General features: G+C 46.0%; 2 protein-coding genes across 4 annotated transcripts in view; both read left to right on the forward strand.

The window, feature by feature from the left end:
- parp1 (poly (ADP-ribose) polymerase 1) overlaps positions 1-4,938 on the forward strand; it is a 60,640-nt gene extending 55,702 nt beyond the window's left edge. Inside the window, exons 23-25 of one of the 2 annotated variants that reach the window (XM_072550762.1) lie at positions 1,226-1,303; positions 1,936-1,971; positions 4,732-4,938. In XM_072550762.1, the coding sequence (XP_072406863.1) occupies positions 1,226-1,303; positions 1,936-1,939 (82 nt within the window). In that variant the 3' untranslated portion in view covers positions 1,940-1,971; positions 4,732-4,938. Of the gene's footprint in view, positions 1-1,225; positions 1,346-1,935; positions 1,972-4,731 lie in introns of those variants that run through there. The other variant, XM_072550761.1, reaches the window with a different exon arrangement.
- Positions 4,939-10,765: 5,827 nt separating this feature from the next.
- Positions 10,766-19,994, forward strand: part of lin9 (lin-9 DREAM MuvB core complex component) — a 108,007-nt gene continuing 98,778 nt past the window's right edge. Inside the window, exon 1 of one of the 2 annotated variants that reach the window (XM_072550763.1) lies at positions 10,766-10,857. In XM_072550763.1, the coding sequence (XP_072406864.1) occupies positions 10,827-10,857 (31 nt within the window). In that variant the 5' untranslated portion in view covers positions 10,766-10,826. Of the gene's footprint in view, positions 10,858-14,938; positions 14,958-19,994 lie in introns of those variants that run through there. The other variant, XM_072550765.1, reaches the window with a different exon arrangement.

Genomic DNA, 19,994 nt, shown 5'->3' on the forward strand with positions numbered 1-19,994 from the left:
TATTATTAGTGGCTTTTATGGTACATTGTTGGTGGAGGCCCATGTTCAAGTCCCTCCTGCTCACAAGGTCTGAGCAAGTTGATCAAAACATTAGGGATGGATGTGATTCTGAGAGAAATGGGCTTTGATTTGATAGTGCTGTCATTGAGGGCTGTGCTGGGGGATGACAGCAAAAAATCCAACAGGAGTGCAGTCTCTCATACAGACTGCACACTTGCTCTCTCCCTCTCTCTCAATGTCACACTTTCTTTCTCTCTCTTACGCTCATATTCCCTCATCCCCTCATATTCTCTCTTAATCTTATGCATTCTCTCCTTCTCAGTCTCACATGTTCTCTCTCTCTCTCTCTCTCTCTCTCTCGCACACATTCACACTTTTTCTATCCCAACAATTAGTGGAAGGGCCTTTCCTGTAGTAATGCAGTGCAGAGAGAGGCCATTTGGTGCCCATGCTTTGAAAGCCTCTGTCAGTGCTAATCACTTGGCTGAGGTAGTCGGAGCCCCTTTGTGGCCGTCATAAAGTCCAGGCACAGCCATCTCCCCCCCCCCCCCCCCCCCCCCCCACCATCCCATACAGAGTGGGACAGTTTCCCCCAGTCCTTCCAAAACCCACGGGACAGTGTCCCCCCCCATGGCCAACAGTAGGTAAGTGTTCCGCCCCCCCCCCCCCCCCCCCCCCCCCCCCCCCCCCGCCGAGCCAAGTGGGAAAGTGTGTTGCACCACCCCACCCAAAACACCGAATGGGAGAAATAGTGTCCATTTCCCTCTCCCCCACAACAGCGAGTGGGAAACAGCAGACGGCAGATAAGAATCAACCGCATTGGCTGTGGGTCGGGAGTCATGTGGAGGCCAGACCAGGTAAGGATGACAAATTTCCCTCCCTAAAGAACCAGCAGATGACAGCAACGATGGTTACATGGTAGCCTTGAGGCTAGCTCTTCAATCCAATTGGATTCCGATTTCCCCACCTGCCCTAGTGGTATTTGAAACCTTCTCTCCAGGACGTTAACCTGGGGTTCAGGATGACAGCACCACCTCCTGGTTTGGTGGGGGTTGGTGGTGGTGGTGAGGGAGCTGGGGCACAGCCTGCACTGGACAGGCAAGACTTGGTGAAGAACAGGCCACAAGGGAAATTACCGGGGCGGGGGCCGAACTGGGGACATGTAAGGAACGGGAGGCACGGCATTTCATTGACGGAGTTGTCTCCTTGACCCATGACCTTTCAGGTACATTGTCTATGATGTGGCCCAGGTGAACCTGAAGTACCTTCTGAAACTGAACTTCAAGTTCAAAACCTCACTCTGGTGAACGCACTGCTTCTTTGGAACCTCCGCTCCCTAAATAAATTAAGAAAAAAAACCACCATTTGCAAAATTCCAGGCTACCGGGGGCAGTGAAGGATGGGAGGGGGAGGTTGCATCTTGCAAAGGTTTGTTGGTGGGGGGGGGGCTGAATATCAGATCTCCCCTTCATCTGCTCAGCTGAGCTGTGCTGGGAGGGAGGTGGGGAGGGGAGCAGAGAGTTTGGGTAAGCTGGCGTGGTTGGGAATGGTGTTAATATAGCACCTCACTCCCAATCAACAAACTGACAAAAGCCATAAATTAGGATGATTGTTGTTAGAATTCTTTTTTTATATATAAAAAGGAAAACATGCAAGCTGACTACATATTTTTGGGTTTGAGTGTCATAATGGCTGTTAATTTTAATTCAGCCAGTCAAGTGGCTTTACTGACTGTTGGGAAGCATTTAGTTTACTTGCGAAAGTCCTGACGGGGAGGAGAGAGGGAGGGAGCCCACCTTTATTAAGGCAGGCAGAACCAGCACTGTATGGTTTTTGCTTTGAATTTGCTACCTTCCCTTCATTTGATGGGCATTTTTCTTTCTCTATAACTTCATCCTTCACTTCAATGTTTTTTGTTTTTCCATTTTATATTAGGTGAGGAATAAAGGACGGCTTTAAAACAAAACCCTGGTACGTCTGTGTTTATTATAATGTGAGAATAATTAGGATACCTACAGTGTGGGAGCAGTTCACATTGACCCACCCACAGCCGCCCCATTCCCGTAACCCGGCATTCCCCATAGCTAACCTGGACACTGGCCAATCCACCCTAACCTGCATGTCTTTGGTGGGAGGAAACTGGAGCAGCTAGAGGGTGGAATTGACCTTGGGCCCCTGGTGCTGTGAGGCAGCAGTGCTAACCACTGAACCATCATGCTGCCCAGTTATGGGATTAGTTGCGCCTTTGTTAGTGTGAAGGGGGGGGGGGATGTACTGCAGCAGGTAAGGCTGGTAACAGGTTTTTTTAATTCATTCATGAGATGAGGGCATTGCTGGCTAGCTTAGCATTTATTGTCCATCCTTAATTGCCCAGAGGCCATTCATGGCAATCATTAGACTTTGAAGTCCTGATATTTGTTGAAGTCCGATTTCGCCAGCTGGGATTTGAACCCAGGTCCCCAGGGTCTCTGTATTAATAGTTTGGTGATAATATCACTAGGCTATTGCCTCACCTATTGGCTCCCTAGGTTGCACTCCAGCCTGAGGCACAGGTTTCAGATTTGAACCCATAATGCAAGCTGACACACCGCCTGTAATACATGGGGAATGCTGGGCAGGAGGAGGTGCTGTCTTCCCACTGTAATCTTAAACCCTAAGTGTTGTGCACACATTGGTATCCTTCCTGCAGCCTGAGATTCTAGAATAACTTAACAGCTTGGCAGTCATTCCAGAGACTGGAGAATTCACTGCGCCTGGCAAGCTAAGAGCAGTGGATGATACAAACCAAGAGTTGGGGCTTGTGACAGAGTAGAAACCATTTGGATTGATCATTCATTGGTTTTGGTCTTTGGGGAAGTGAGAGGTGAGCATAGCTATTGAAAGTTTCTCGAGTAATCCTTGGAATTGTGATTACTGTAAATGAAGTTTACTCATTAGACCGAACAAGTGATGGCCAGGGGCAAACTGACCTAGGGAGATGCTTAATTAGTGCCTATAAGACATGCAAGGTCCTAAGCACACCACCTAGCCCTGGAGATCAAAGTTATTAACACAGGAGAGAATGCAGCTGTCGGCTCATGTTCCATGATAAGTTAATTAGGTCTACACTGTCCAAGAGTGAGGATCACATGGTTATTTACTGGTTTAACCTGACTTTTTTTTAAAAAAAGAGATGCTATTTTTCCATTTACCTCAGAATGGATCTAATTATTTATTTAAAATGTTTGCCCCTAGGTTTAGTTCACTGTTTTATGTGATATCTTGTGTGTGTTGATTCCTGATATCAGCACAGCAGTCAGATTGGCAGTACCATGGTGGCTCAGTGGTTAGCACTGCTGCCTCCCAGCACCTCAGACCGGGGTTGAACTCAAGTCTTGGATGACTGTGTTGAACTTGCACGTGCTCCCTGTGTCTGTGTGGCTTTCCTCCCACAGTGGAAAGCTGGAACAGGCTGGGTGGATTGGCCATACTAAATTGCCCATCGTGTACAGGGATGTGCAGGTTAGGTGGATTAGCCGTGGAAAATACAGGGATGGGTGGGATGCTCATCAGAGGGTCAATGTGGATGCGATGGGTTGAATGGCCCAGTGAATGACCCAGTGGCTCTGACTTCCCTAATCATAAAGTGTGCTGAGAGGCTGGTCATGGCCCACATTAACTCGAAGCGTCCCAGCCTGCCTCGAGCCAAGCAAACGCCATTTCCCGAGCCCTGCACTCATCCCTGGAACATCTAGACCACAAGCACACCTATGTCAGACTCCTACTTATCGACTAAGAGAAAGTGAGGATGCTGGAGATCAGAGCCGAAAAATGTGTTGCTGGAAAAGCAGCAGGTCAGAAGGGCTTATGCCCGAAACGTCGATTCTCTTCTCCTTGGATGCTGCCTGACCTGCTGCGCTTTTCCAGCAACACATTTTTAAGCGCCTACTCATCGACTACAGTTCCACCTTCAACGCCATAATTTCTATCAGATTAATCTCAAAATTCTCTGACCTAGGTCTCAGCTTCACCCTCTGCAACTGGATTCTCAGCTTCCTGACCCACAGACTGCAATCAGTGAAGATGGACAACAGCACCTCCTCCCCAATAACACTCCACCACTGGAGCCCCCCCCCCCCCCCAAGGATGTTTTCTCATCCCCCTACTATACTCCCTGTACACTCACAACTGTGTCTCCAAATTCTGAATAAATGCCATCTCCAAGTTTGCTGATGACACACTAACGTGGTAGGATGGATATCAAACAATGAGTCAATACAAATAAAGGGCTTGGTATCATAGTGCAATAATAAAAACCCTCTCTCAATGTCAGCAAAAGAAAGGAATTGACCATTGACTTCAGCAAGACAGGTGGAGGACATATCCCCATTTACATGAACAGAGCTGAGGTGCAGAGAGTCAAGTCCCACTACTGGGGGCAATAACCAACTATCTGTCCTGGACCTCCAGTGTGGATGCAACAATCAAGAAGGGTTAAGAAATTCAGCATGTCCATAAGGACCCTTACCAACCTTTACAGATGCAGCATACTCTCCGAGTGCAGAATGGGCTGGTATGGCAACTGCTCTGCCCAGGACTGTAAGAAACTACAGCAGGTGGTGTGTACAGCCCAGACAGCACAGAGGCTGACCTCCCATCCACAGACTCCATTTACACTTCTTGTTGCTGCAGTAAAGCTCATCAAAGACCCCTCCCACCCCGCTAATGCTTTCTTCCAACTTTTTCCGTCAGGCCGAAGATACACACCCACCAACAGGTTCAGGAACAGCTTCTTCCCTGCCGTTAGCACCCTGCTGAATGGACTTCTCTAACTTCAAATAATGTTGATCTTGCTTTGTGTACATCCTGTGCAGCCGCAACCTTGTATAACTCGCTCTGTCTGAGCATCCTCTAACCTGTACATCCCTGTTTGCTGTGATCTGCCTGTACTACTCAAAACAAAACTTTTCACTGTACTTAGGTACATATGATTATAATAAATCAAATCAGTTAGCCTATTCTCTTCCTTATGCATGTTTTTTTCTTAGACATATTGAACATTGCACTTTTTTTTTAAGATTGGATTCTGGAAACAGGCCCTTCGGCCCAACCAGTCCACACCAACCCTCCAAAGGATAACCCATTTTCCTCTGACTAATGCACCTAACACTATGGGTAATTTAGAATAGCCAATTCACCTGGCCTGCACATCTGTGGACGGAAACCCACGCAGACACTGGGAGAATGTGCAAATTCCACACAGTCACCCAAGGCTGGAATCAAACCTGGGCCCCCCAGCACTATGAGGCAGCAGTGCTGATCACTGAGCCACCATGCCACACCCCCCCCCAAAACCAATTACATCTGCTAGTCCCAGACGGTCTCCCATCCAAGTACTAACCAGTCTTGAGTCTACTTAGCTTCTGAGATCAGACGTTTTCAGACTAGTGTTCAATCCCAGGGCATCAATGTGGACTTCAACAGCTTCCTCATTTCCCCTTCCCCCACCTCATCCTAGTTTCAAACTTCCAGCTCAGTTACTGTCTCCTTGACTTGTCCGACCTGCTTATCTCCTTTTCCACCTATCCACTCCACCCTCTCCTCCTTGACCTATCACCTTCATCTCCTCCCCCACTCACCCATTGTACTCTATGCTACTCTCTCCCCACCCCCACCCTCCTCTAGCTTATCTCTCCACACTTCAGGCTCACTGCCTTTATTCCTGATGAAGGGCTTTTGCCCGAAACGTTGATTTCGCTGCTTGTTGGATGCTGCCCGAACTGCTGTGCTCTTCCAGCACCATTAATCCAGTATTTGATTTTCAGCATCTGCAGTCATTGTTTTTACCTTGGCCATAGGCACTGGCAATGGAGTGGCTATAAACTGTGAAAGGTGCGTCCTGACCTTGTTCAGTAGCTCTAAGTACTCTTGCACTTGCAGATTTGTGCAACAGTATCCAAACATTTAGTATATAATCCAGCCTTGTTTATCAGGCAAATGGTGCATAACGTGCAGACAGAGATTTTAAACTGAGGAATTTGTCCCTTAAATGAATTTACAGGATCCTGTGGTGCTCTTTGGAAGAATAGAGAAGTGTTATCATTTGTCCACTGGCTCAGAACAGATGATTAAAAGAGCATATAGGATACTTACCTTTGTTAGTCAAGATATTGGAATAGAAGAGAAGGGAGATTATGTTAGAGCTGTACAGTATTATGTTGGTCAGGCTACACCTGCAGTACTGTGCAGTTCCGATCAGCAAGCTATAGAAAGGATGTGTTTACAATGGAGGGGGCACAGAGGCGATTCAAGAGGATGTTGCCCGAGCTAGAATTCAGCTATGAAGAGAGACTAGATAGTCTGGTTGTGTCAATGCATTCTAAACAGCAATTGCTGGAAAAGCTCAGCAGGTCTGGCAGCATCTGTGGAAAGAGTCGGAGTTAACGTCTCTAGTCTTAGATGCTGCTGAGCTTTCCCAGGAATTTCTGTTTTTCTAGGCTGGACTTGTTTTCATTTGAGCAGAAAATATTGGAGGTTGGGAGTGGGGGTGCAGGACTGAGGTCGATAAAATTCAGAGGGGCATAGACAGTAGATAGGGAGAAAGTTTTTGTCTCAGTACAGGGATCAATAACCAGGGTGCACAGTGTTAAGGTAAAGAGCAAGAGCTTGCAGGGGGGATTTGAGCAAAATGTATTTTGCCTAAACGCTATCTAGAACCCACTCCCTAAAAATCGAATTTATTGTCACGTGTACCGAGGCACAGTGAAAAGCTTTGTTTTGCGAGCAATACAGGCAGATCACAGAGTTAAGTAGCATAGATAAGTAAATAATAGGTAAACAGTGGCAAAAACAAAAACACAGGTACAGGCGAATGCTAAGAGTCTGTGAGTCAAGCAAATGTGTGAAGCAAATGTATGAATTCCCCAAAACATTTGAAGACTCTTCAGATGAACACTTGATACACCATAGACCAGCAAGGCTAAGTGTTGGAAAATGGGATGGATAGATTAGATGGATCACATGGACACAATGGGCCAAGGGTCTGTAAAACTTAATAATTAACATCACACTAATTGTATTCAGTACATACATGGCCTTGAGCATGATGATTTTTGGTTAAGAATCACACAACATCAGGTTATGATGTGGAGATGCCAGTGTTGGACTGGGGTGTACAAAGTTAAAAATCAGACAACACCAGGTTATAGTCCAACAGGTTTAATTGGAAGCACTAGCTTTCGGAGTGTCGCTCCTTCATCAGGTGGTTGTAGAGTATACAAGTGTAAGACACAGAATTTATAGTATAAGTTTACAGTGTGATGTAACTGAAATTATACATTGAAAAATTGATTGTCTGTTAAGCCTTTCATCTGTTAGAATACAGTGATAGTTTCACTTCTTTCACGTGTAAATCACAAAACCTTTTTTTTAAAAGTTGCATTCTCGGGTTAGCTGTTAACAATGGTGATAGCTAGACAATATGTTGAAGGTGTTAGCCCCCTGTGTTCTCTGTCTATGACCTGATGTTTAGATTGATTCCAATCTAAAAAGTGAGATAACGGAGTTTTACATAAATTCATGCAGGTTTTGAGCTCAGAGTTCTACATGAATGTATGCAGTTTTTGAGTAAAGTGCAATGTAACACCACAAGTACAAATTCACCCCACAAAATATATGTGTGCTTGTGGGTCTTTGTCTGTCTGTGTGTGTGTGTCTGTGTCTGGGGTGAGGGTTGTGAGTGTGAGAAAGTGTGTGTGTGTGTGTAGTGAGTGCCGAGTGTCTTAAGTCTGTGAGGGGGTGCATGTGTGAGTGTGGGAGTGTGTGTGTCTATAAGGGTGTGTGTGGGTGTCTGTGTGTATGTGAGAGTGTCTGTGTAGGAATATGTGTGTGTGTGTGTGTGTGTGTGTGTGTAGTGCAATGGTGGTCATCTGTAATGTGACATGAACCCAAGGTCCCATTTGAGGCCTTCCCTATGGGTACCGAACTTAGCTATCAGCCTCTGCTCGGCCACTTTTCTCTGCTGCCTGTCCCGAAGTCCACCTTGGAGGATGGTCACCTGAAGGTCCGAGGCTGAATGTCCTGGACCACTGAAGTGTTCCCCAACTGGGGGGGATCCCTCCTGTCTGTTGATTGTTGTGCGGTGCCCATTCATCCGTTGTCATAGTCTTTGCTCGGTTTCCCCAATGTACCATGCCTCCGGGCATCCTTGCCTGCAACGTATAAGATAGACAACGTTGGCTGAGTCACATGAGTACCTGCCATGTACAAGGTGGGAGGTGTTCCCACGTGTAATAGTGGTATCTATGTCCACAATCTGACACGTCTTGCAGCGTCCACCGTGACAGGGTTGTATGGAGTTGTCCTGAGAGCCGGGCAGTTTGCTACGAACAATGATCTGTTTGAGGTTTGGCGGTTGTTTAAAGGCAAGTAGTGGAGGTGTGGGGAAGGTCTTGGTGAGGTACTCAACCTCATTGATAATGTGTTGCAGGTCACAAAGAACATGGCGTAATTTTCCAGCCCCTGGGAAATACTGAACAACGAAGGGTACCCTGTCATGTGCAGCCCGTGTCTGTCTCCTGAGGAGGTCATTACGGTTTCTTGCTGTGGCACGTCGGAACTGGCGGTCGATGAGTTGAGCATCGTACCCCGTTCTTGTGAGGGTGTCCTTGAATACTTCCAGGTGTCCGTCACGTTCCTCCTCATCTGAGCAGATCTGGTGTATGCGTAGGGCTTGTCCATAGGGAATGGCTGTTTTAATATGTTTTGGGTGGAAGCTGGAGAAGTGTAGCATTGTGAGGTTGTCTGCGCCTCCTAGCAGAGTGCTTTAGGGAACATCTCCGAGACTCCCGCACCAATCAACCAAACCGCCCCGTGGCCCAACATTTCAATTCCCCCTCCCACTCTGCCGAGGACATGGAGGTCCTGGGCCTCCTTCACCGCCGCTCCCTCACCACCAGACGCCTGGAGGAAGAACGCCTCATCTTCTGCCTCGGAACACTTCAACCCCAGGGCATCAATGTGGACTTCAACAGTTTCCTCATTTCCCCTTCCCCCACCTCATCCTAGTTTCAAATTTCCAGCTCAGCACTGTCCCCTTGACTTGTCCGGACTTGTCCGACCTGCCTATCTCCTTTTCCACCTATCCACTCCACCCTCTCCTCCTTGACCTATCACCTTCATCCCCTCCCCCACTCACCCATTGTACTCTAAGCTACTCTCTCCCCACCCCCACCCTCCTCTAGTTTATCTCTCCATGCTTCAGGCTCACTGCCTTTATTCCTGATGAAGGGCTTTTGCCCGAAACGTCGATTTCGCTGCTCCTTGGATGCTGCCTGAACTGCTGTGCTCTTCCAGCACCACTAATCCAGTAGTGGGAAATCCACACACACCCTTATAGACACACACACTCCCACATGCACCCCCTCACAGACTTAAGACACTCTGCACCCACTACACACACACACTTTCTCACACTCACAACCCTCACCCCAGACACAGACACACACAGACAGACAAAGACCCACATGCACACATATATTTTGTGGGGTGAATTTGTACTTGCAGAGTTACATTGCATTTTGCTCAAAAACTGCATACATTCATGTAGAACTCTGAGCTCAAAAACTGCATGAATTTATGTAAAACTCTGTTCTCTCACTTTTTAGATTGATTCTAATCTAAACATCAGGTCATAGACAGAGAACACAGGGGGCTAACACCTTCAACATATTGTCTAGCTATCACCATTGTTAACAGCTAACCCTAGAATGCAACTTTTAAAAAAGGTTTTGTGATGTACACATGAAAGAAGTGAAACTATCAGGTTTTCTAACAGATGAAAGGCTTAACAGACAATCAAATTTTCAATGAATAATTTCAGTGACATCACACTGTAAATTTTTGCTGTAAATTCTGTGTTGGGATTGAGCCCTCCACTATCACTTGACGAAGCAGCGCTCCGAAAGCTGGTGCTTCCAATTAAACCTGTTGGACTATAACCTGGTGTTGTGTGATTTTTAACTTTGCACACCCCACTGGCATCTCCAAATCATGTTTACAGTGTGATGTCACTGAAATTATACATTGAAAAAATACCTTGCTTGTTTATTAAGTCTCTCATCTTTTAGAATGGGTAAGTTAATTTCAGTCCTTTCATATGTAAACCCAGAACTTTCTTTAAGTTACATTCTCAAAGTGAACTTTAACAGTCGATGCCCCGTTGGCTTAAGATAATGCGCTGAAGGTGTGAGGTGCCCTCTGTGAGGCTGTCTGAGCCCCAGCGTTCAATGAACTTGAGAATGTAACTTTAAGAAAGATTTACATATGAAAGAACTGAAACCAACATGCCAATTCTAAGAGGTGAGAGACTTAACAAACAATCCAGGTCTTTTTCAAATGTAAAATTTCAGTCACTCCACAACCACCCATTGAAGGAGCAGTGCTCCCAAATAAACCTGGTGTTGTGTGATTTTTAACTTAAATACAATCATATTTTCTTTGGAGTTAGGGAATGTTTGCTACTTGGAAGGGAATCTGGTAGGAGGCATCCCCTGTCCCTCAATATCTCTCTGCCCTGTTGTATTAACAGTTATTATTACGGGGAAATCCCCAGCCTCCTGGAGGACTGAGAAATTGGAGCAGGGCCGGGACTCGAACCCGCTATCCCCCCACCCCCAATGCCACCTTGTGCTAGCCCGCCCGCCTGTCAGCCGAGGGGACGATCGCGCGGCGCCACCCGCAGTTCGGCGGCGCTGCCCGCGGCTCCTCTCGGGCTTTTGTTTCTGCCGCCCCGGGATCACCCAGAATGCCGCGCGGCTCCCTTTGAAAAGCGGCGCGGCCGATTCAAGATGGCGGAGGTGGAGGAGCTGCCGGATGAGAGTGAGTCCGGGGGCGGCTGGAGGAGGGGGGACCGGCAAGGGAGACGAGAGGGACACACACCACCCCACCCCCCAAACACCCTCCCTTCCCCGTGAGCAGGAGGTCGAGTCTCCGGCGGAGTCTGCCCGATGAGGGCCGAGGATCCGACACTGACTGACAGGGCCGGGGCTGGAGCCAGATCCGCCCCCACCCCGACCCAGGGCCCCGGGGGGGGGGGAGGGAGACAGCAGAGCCCAGCTCCCGGATCCGCACCGCAGACTGAGAGGGTGGGGAACCTACCGCTGCTGGAGGCGGACCCCCCTCCCCTCCCCTCCCCTCCCTCGGGAGTACCTCACCTCCACCTGGAGCTGTCTGTGGCTGTGGGGCGGCTGTCAGACTCAGACTGGTCCCCCCTCCCCCTCTTCCCCCCCCTGCCCCTGTATCCTGGGGCCCTCCGCCTAGGCCAGGCTCTCCTTCCACCCCCCCACCCTGACTCTGAGTGAGGGGCTGGTGGATCCCCGGCTGGGAAAGATAAATCACAGCAGCAGAGTGGGAGCTTTAACACACTTCCCACTGTTGGAAGAAAAGTTGTGCTACTGTTTGTTTAAATTTGAAACCCGAGTGTAGATCCTGTGCGTGTATGTTTTGGTTCTGTTTGGTGTGAGTTTTTGTATGTGATGGATTTGAAGGCTGCCTGACAAATGTGACTTTATGCTGGGGTTCGTTCTGCTTTGCCAGAAGACTGGAGTTTATTTGGATCAAAGAGATTCTTGGGGGTCCCCCTTTCTCTGGCTTGGCGGTGTGGGTGCTGGAAATGTATATGAGGGGCTGAGTGACCTATTCCTGTTCCTGTAAAAGGTGTGGGATGCTGTGTAGCATATTGTATTCAATGCACTTCTCGTTGGCCCATCATCCAAAACTCTCACCAGTGATTCTGATGAGGTCCTGTTCCTGGATCGCCTTTGCTAATGTGGTCCCAAATTAAATTTCTGGAATTCCCTATCATGTTTGCAAATCTGCTCAATTGCTTTACCCCTTCCTATCTTTGGAATCTTTTTCAGCACCTCCATCCTCTGTAATCTGTGCTCTAATTTTGGAGAAAGTGAGGATGCTGGAGATCCGAGTTGAAGAGTGTGATGCTGGAAAAGCGCAGCTGGTCAGGCAGCATTCGAGGAACAGGGCAGTTGACCTTTTGAGCATAAGCCTTTCATCGGGGGGGAGGTGCCAAGAGGGCAGGAAGATAAATGGGAGGGGGATGGGGCTGGGAAAAGATAGCTGGGAATGCCATAAGTAGATGAAGGTGGCAAGATGATGGTGATCGGTTGGAGTGGATAGGTGGGAAGGGAGATAGATAGGACCACCTTCATCTACCTATTGCATTCCAGCTACTTTCCCCAGCCCCACCCCTCTCCCATTTATCTCCCAGTCCCCTTGGTCCCATCCCCTCACTACTGATGAAGAGCTTATGTTAGAAACGTTGACTTTCTAGCTTCTCCGATACTGCCTGACTGGCTGTGCTTTTCCAGCAACTCACTTTTCAATGACTTTAATTTTGGCCTTGTTATTAATTCTGTCCACATGGGCAGCCATTCCTTCATTCCTGAAATTCTGAAATTATCCCACCACAAACTTCTCTCGTCTCCTTTTGAGACACTCCTTGGAAAAAAGTGCTACTTGGATCAAGCTTTTGGTCATCTGCCCTAACATTGCATTGGTTTAATGTCAGATTTTGTTGCTTCACTACTGTGCAGCAGCTTGCAATGTTTTACAATGTTTACAGTGCTCTATAAGAGTTGTTGCTGAAGGTTTTTAATCTGTGGTCCGAGGCTGTCCTGGTTAGAGAGGTTATCGAATTTTTTATACTTGCTGTTTATTCCCTTGTGTAAATGGCTTTGAACATAAAAAAAGCCAATGTGTGTAAATTTTGATGCATTTTCCTATTTACTATTTCTGCAATTGTGAAATAAGACATTTGTTTATGTTGGTTTTGGATTGGTGTCCATGTGACTTTTTTTTAAAGAGAGTGATGGGTTCATCTGCTCAGTCTAGGGGGGAAACAATAGCTTTTGGTGAGAGGGAAAGTTTTTTTTTGTATATGATTTGGATGATTTTTGACATTTAAAAACATGCTGTGCTGAATGAATGGTAAAGCAGCAATGAAAAAACAATGACAGTTTTGTGTACTGCACAAGCACTTGGAACTCCTTAACAAATTGCTTCTTTAGCATGAATCAAACTGGTAGTGCATTTGTGAATCACCTATAACCCTGCAGCATAAAATGTGCTGTTTTGGAAAATGTAGGGGTGATGGATTCTCAGGGGAACATAGCACAAACAGCCAAGTTTCTGGTATTGAGACGGGCTCTAATGCAATGAGGGGGTAGGTTGGGTTCCAAGAGATCGATTTGTGTTAGAGGACCCTCTAGTCGAAAGTACAGACAGATGTTTGTGGCCAGGAACGAAAAATCAGGTGTGTTGCTTCCCTGGTGCCAGGATCAATGATGCCTCAGAGAGGGTGCAGAATGCTCTCATGGGGGAGAGGAGCCAGCAGGGGGTCATTGTCCACATTGGAACCAATGACATAGGAAGGGAAAAGGTTGATATTTTGAAGGGAGATAAGAGTTAGGCAGGAATTTAAAAAGGAGGTCCTCAAGAGTAGTAATATCTGGATTACTGCCGGTGCAACGAGCTACTGAGGTAGGACTAGGAGGATAGAGCAGATGAATGCATGGCTGAGGAGCTGGTGTATGGGAGAAGGATTCGCATTTTTGGATCATTGGAATCTCTTTTGGAGTAGGAGTGACCTGTACAAGAAGGACGGATTGTGCCTGAATTACAAGGGGACTAATATACTGGCAGGAAAATTTGCTAGAGCTGCTCTGGAAGATTTAAGCTAGTAAGGTGGGGGGGAACCCAGGGAGATAGTGAGGAAAGAGATCAATCTGAGACTGGTACAGTTGAGAACAGAAGCAAGTCAAACAGGGCAGGCAGAGGCAAAACCGAGAACAAGGTAGGACTGATAAATTAAACTGCATTTATTTCAATGCAAGAGGCCTAACAGGGAAGCCAGATAAACTTAGAACTTAGGGCATGGTTAGGAACATGGGACTGGGATATCATAGCAATTACAGAAACATGGCTCAGGGATGGGCAGGACTGGCAGCTTAGTGTTCCAGGATACAAATGCTACAGGAAGGATCAAAAGGGAGGCAAGAGACGAGGGTGAGTGACCTTTTTGATAAGGGATAGTATTACAGCTGTGCTGAAGGAGGATATCCCCAGCGCGACATCCAGGGAAGTTTTTTGGGTGGAACTGAGAAATAAGGAAGGGATGATCACCTTATTGAGATTGTATTATAGGTGCTCTAATAGTCAGAGAGAAATTGAGAAACACATTTGTAAGGAGATCTCAGTTATCTGTAAGACTAATAGGATGATTATGGCAGGGGATTTTAATTTTCCAAACATAGACTGGGACTACCATAGTGTTAAGGGTTTAGATGGAAGTATGTGCAAGACAATTTTCTGATTCAGTATGTGGATGTACCTACTAGAGAAGGTGCAAAACTTGACCTACTCTTGGGAAATAAGGCAGGGCAGGTGACTGAAGTGTCAGTGGGGGAGCACTTTGGGGCCAGCGACCATAATTCTATTAGTTTTAAAATAGTGATGGAAAAGTTGAAGTTCTAACTTGGAGGAAGACCAATTTGGACGGTAGATTAGATTTCCTACATCGTGGAAACAGGACCTTCAGCCCCACAAGTCCACACCGACCCTCTGAAGAGTAACACACCCAGATCCATTTCCCTCTGACTAATGCACCTAACACTATGGGCAATTTAACATGGCCAATTCACCTGCCCCCAGGGCTGTTTTCCCTGGAACATCGAAGGCTGAGGGGTGACCTTAAAGGTTTATAAAATCGAGGGGCATGGATAGGGTCAATAGAGAAAGTATTTTCTGGGGAGTCCAGAACTAGAGGGCATAGATTTAGGGTTAGAGGGGGAAAGATATAAAAGAGACCTAAGAGGTGATTTTTTTTTCACGCAGAGGGTGGTACGTGTATGGAATGAGCTGCCAGAGGAAGTGGTGGAGGCTGGTACAATTACAGCATTTAAAAGGTATCTGGATGGGTATATGATTAGGGAGGGTTTAGAGGGATATGGGCCGGGTGCTGGCAGGAGGGACTAGATTGGGTTGGGATATCTGGTCGGCGTGGACAGGTTGGATCGAAGGGACTGTTTCTGTGCTGTACATCTCTGACTCTACTGTTAATTGGCTTGGTCCTTTTGAGCTGGTGTAAGCAGGATGACCAGAATGCTGTCCTGTACTGTGACACTCCATTCCATTCCCTTCCCCTTTGGATTGGAAGGTGGAACCTTATACGGAGGGTTTCCATTTTAACCTCTGACCTCCCTCAGTTCTAGTCTGGGATCAGTAGCTAATGGTGTCAGTAATGACATTGGTACAATTGAACAGGTCTTAATTGTGTCCCCAGTGTGATTATTGCTGAACAGTAGCCAGGCCTCTGAGAAGTATGTCATTGTACAACAGTGAAGTTCTGTGTGACTAACATGTTTAGTAGAATTGTTAGGCCTGTCCGACATGTTGATAGTGATACATGCAAGAGCGTTTACTTTGATATCTGTATGATGCCAGAGCACTCATTGTTGCGCATTACCAGTGACCGATCTGCAGCTAACAGTTTGACTTTGTCCCCAGGCTATAACGCTCACCGTGTTGTCTGCAGAGAGCCAGCTGAGTTTGGAATTTTTGGATTTGATGAATATGTCTTGTACGAATCTCACATACTTAAGATTTTAGTGAGATCACTTCTGCTTGATTTGAATTCATTTAATTAAACCAAACCATAATTCATTCTACAATGTGGTCATCTATAGATAAACAAACTGCACCACAATTATTATACTGCAATGAACCTCTCTGTACATTAAAAGCCTACGGTCTGAGAGTAACTTGAAAGTCATAATCTTACCTTGGATCCATCCACCACATCACAAGGTCACACAAGTTATTACTGTTTAGATCAAGTTGAATTTTCTGTTCATTCATCCATGAGAGAACCTGCAGTTCATTTCCTCTTCCTCTCACAACTGGTTTTAAATATGCTTTGGTTCTGACATTTCTGATTTCCATATTTCATCTCCAGTAGCATTGTTTTGTTGAATTTCCCTATGTTTAATGGACTGAAATGACCAGAATTGTACAGAAGGCTGTTGATAGCGGTAGATGTCCCTTAGAGTCAGTGACTCTGTTTCATCAACCCGAAGTATCAGTGCTGCAGCCTTGTGAAGCTCATGTCAGAAGCACCAAGTATAAAAGCACAGTTTAACATAGTCCCCTATATTTAACCCCTTTCAAGTTCTTTTGTGCAAGTCCCAAGTCCAGACAGTATTCAGTCATTCAAAGGGAAGCACAAATTTATGGGGCAGCTCAGAATGGGCCTTGCCAATGTCACCCATATCCCAAGAGCAAATTTTCAGAAATCTGCTGATGTTCCACACTTGTAGATTATCAACCAGTTGGCTTTGTAATGTTTCTATCTCCATGATTCATCCTCCACGTGAATGCGTTTATAGTATAAAGAAATCTATCTCCCCTGCGCCACTCTCTCCCTCCCTATAACCACCGCTACAACCGCAACCTAGCCATTTCATGTTCAGTGAGGTCCACATTGTGGGACTGCAAACTAAGTTAAATACTAGGTTCTGCTAGCATTTAAAAATCATACCAGACTTTTTCCTCTGCATATTCCTCTGCTGACAAGTCTTGGGTATGATTCTGTTTTACTTATTTCCTAATTTTCTGTTGCTTTCTGTAGAAATTCCTTCATCAGTTTTATTGATATTTGTAAGTACAATAGTGCAGTGGCTAGAAGTTTGAGAACACAGTTAATGCAGTCTGTAAGTATTGGAACAAGGATGGAGATGATTGCATTCATGATATTGTCACTGGACTAGTAACCCAAAGACCCAGTCTCTGATGACAGAGGTTCCGATCCCACCACAGCAGCTGATAATGCAAATTTTCGGAAGTTAAATGCTGGATTCATCTGGGTTCATTTTAAGGTGCCTTAAGGAAAGAATCTGCTGCCTTTCCCTGGTCTGGCCTACATATAACTTCAGTTAACTGCATTGCTGTGGGTCTGTTAACTGCCCTCTGAAATGGTTTAGCCCTAATACATCACTCAGTTCAAAAGCAATTAGGGACACTTCCAACCCATGAAAGAAAAAATGAGAGCATTGAACTGTCAGGTCCTTGTCTGGAATGCTGCTTCTGTCTGCTGTTTTCAGATCTGTATGTGCAATCTGAATTTGTTTAGCTTTCCACCCTCCCATTTTTGTAACTGCAGGTGATATGTATATATGTTTTTTTTTGTATGCAAAACAAAGTAATTGTGTTTTTGTAGATTTTGATAGTGGCCATCGGAGTTTGGTTTGAACCTAACTTCACTGACTCTGATCTGATTATGGCTTTCTAGAGAGTCTTGCTAATTCTACAGTTGGGACATAGAAAGGAAGATGGCTGGCTACTTTCCACTTGTCTAGTACAGCGACCTTCTGATTACTGTGTAGCTTAGGATATAAATAGAACCAGGCTTCAGTGACAGGGAGTAGCAGGTGTCTGTGTTGGTCCCCTCGTGCCCAGTCAGTTTAAAGACTAGAGTCTTAACTGTTGTCTCCATTTGGAAACATATATATACATGTGAACAAACATCAGGAGCCAGTCACTTGGGCCTTCAAGCCTCCTTCACTGTTCAATATGATCCTGGCTGATCTGATCCAGTTTCCAATCGACTAGCAAAGCTTAGATTCTTGCTGAGCAAGATAGTGATATCAACCTCTTCCTTAAAGATGTTCCAAGACTCTGCCTACATTACCTTTTTGGAAAACGTTCCAGAGATGCTCAACCCTCTGAGAGGAAAATATTCTTCACATCTGCCTTAAGTGGCTACCTTTTGTTGTTGTTTTTTTTTAAAACTATGACATCCTAGCTATAGATTCTCCAACCAGAGGAAATATCCTTCTCCTATTCACCCTGTAAAGTCCCCTCAGGATCTTGTATATTTCAATCAAATCACCCCTTGAATTTCAAAACCTGCAGTGGATGCAGTCTACTCTATCCACCTTTCTTCATTATACAGTCCAGCCATTCTAGGTGTTGGTCTAGTAAACCTTTTCGGAACTGCCTCCAGTGCATTTACGTTCCTTCTTAAAGAAGCACACTAGCTTTCGGAGAGTCGCTTCTTCATCAGGTGATTGTCAGGTGACAACCACCTAATGAAGGAGCGGCGCTCCGAAAGCTAGTGTGCTTTCATTTTAAACCTGTTGGACTATAACCTGGTGTTGTGGTTTTTAACTTCTTAAAGAAGGAGGCCAGTACTGTACACAGTATGTCAGATGTGGCTTGACCAGTGTCATATCTGAGTTAGCTCAATTGACTGAAAAGCTGATTGTGATGCCAACAATGTATGTTAGATTCCTGCACTGCTGAAATTACCATGAAGGTTATCATGAAGGACTTTTTCTTTCCTCAAACTCTCCCCTTGAGGCATGGTTAAACCACCACCAGCCATCTCTCTCTAATGAGAGATGAGCCCTATGGTCCTGTGGGACTATGGCCGTCTTAACTTCATGTTTATAACCTGAAGCATCTTTACATTGATTTCCCTCTTAATAAATAATAACATCCTTAGCTTTCCCAATTACTCAGCATATCTAGAACATAGAACATAGAACAATACAGCACAGAACAGGCCCTTCGGCCCACAATGTTGTGCCGAACTTCTAACCTAGATTAAGCACCCATCCATGTACCTATCCAAATGCCGCTTAAAGGTCGCCAATGATTCTGACTCTACCACTCCCAAGGGCAGCGCATTCCATGCCCCCACCACTCTCTGGGTAAAGAACCCACCCCTGACATCTCCCCTATACCTTCCACCCTTCACCTTAAATTTATGTCCCCTTGTAACACTCTGTTGTACCCGGGGAAAAAGTTTCTGACTGTCTACTCTATCTATTCCTCTGATCATCTTATAAACCTCTATCAAGTCACCCCTCATCCTTCGCCGTTCCAACGAGAAAAGGCCGAGAACTCTCAACCTATCCTCGTACGACCTACTCTCCATTCCAGGCAACATCATGGTAAATCTTCTCTGCACCCTCTCCAAAGCTTCCACATCTTTCCTAAAGTGAGGCGACCAGAACTGCACACAGTACTCCAACTGTGGCCTAACCATAGTCCTGTACAGCTGCAACATCACTTCACGACTCTTGAATTCAATCCCTCTGCTAATGAACGATAATACACCATAGGCCTTCTTACAAACTCTGTCCACCTGAGTGGCAATCTTCAAAGATCTATGTACATAGACCCCAAGATCCCTCTGTTCCTCCACCTGACGAAGAACCCTACCATTAACCCTGTATTCCGCATTCTTATTTGTTCTTCCAAAATGGACAACCTCACACTTGGCAGGGTTGAACTCCATCTGCCACTCCTCAGCCCAGCTCTGCATCATATCTAAGTCCCTCTGCAGCCGACAACAGCCCTCCTCACTGTCCACAACTCCACCTATCTTCGTATCATCTGCAAATTTACTGACCCACCCTTCGACTCCCTCATCTAAGTCATTAATAAAAATTACAAACAGCAGAGGGCCCAGAACTGATCCCTGCGGAACTCCACTTGTAACTGGGCTCCAGGCTGAATATTTACCATCTACCACCACTCTCTGCCTTCGACCAGTTAGCCAGTTTTCTATCCAATTGGCCAAATTTCTCTCTATCCCATGCCTCCTGACTTTCCGCATAAGCCTACGATGGGGAACCTTATCAAATGCCTTACTAAAATCCATGTACACTACATCCACTGCTCTACCCTCATCCACATGCTTGGTCATCTGCGTACTAAATTTTTACAACTCATGTGCTTGGACACCCAGATCCCTCTGCATCACAGCTCTGGAATCTCTGTAATGATGGCTTTTACATTAATCAAGTATATCATCGTGAGGCCAGAGTCCTGGTGAATTACTTAACTAGGGCTATGGATGGGGTGTTAACTAAGTTATGGGGGAGGGGGAGTTTTTAGTTACATGAAAAATTATGGAAAAAAGTTATAGTGCAGAAGAA

Source organism: Chiloscyllium punctatum, chromosome 3 (genome assembly GCF_047496795.1).
Source record: "Chiloscyllium punctatum isolate Juve2018m chromosome 3, sChiPun1.3, whole genome shotgun sequence".
Taxonomy (NCBI): domain Eukaryota; kingdom Metazoa; phylum Chordata; class Chondrichthyes; order Orectolobiformes; family Hemiscylliidae; genus Chiloscyllium; species Chiloscyllium punctatum.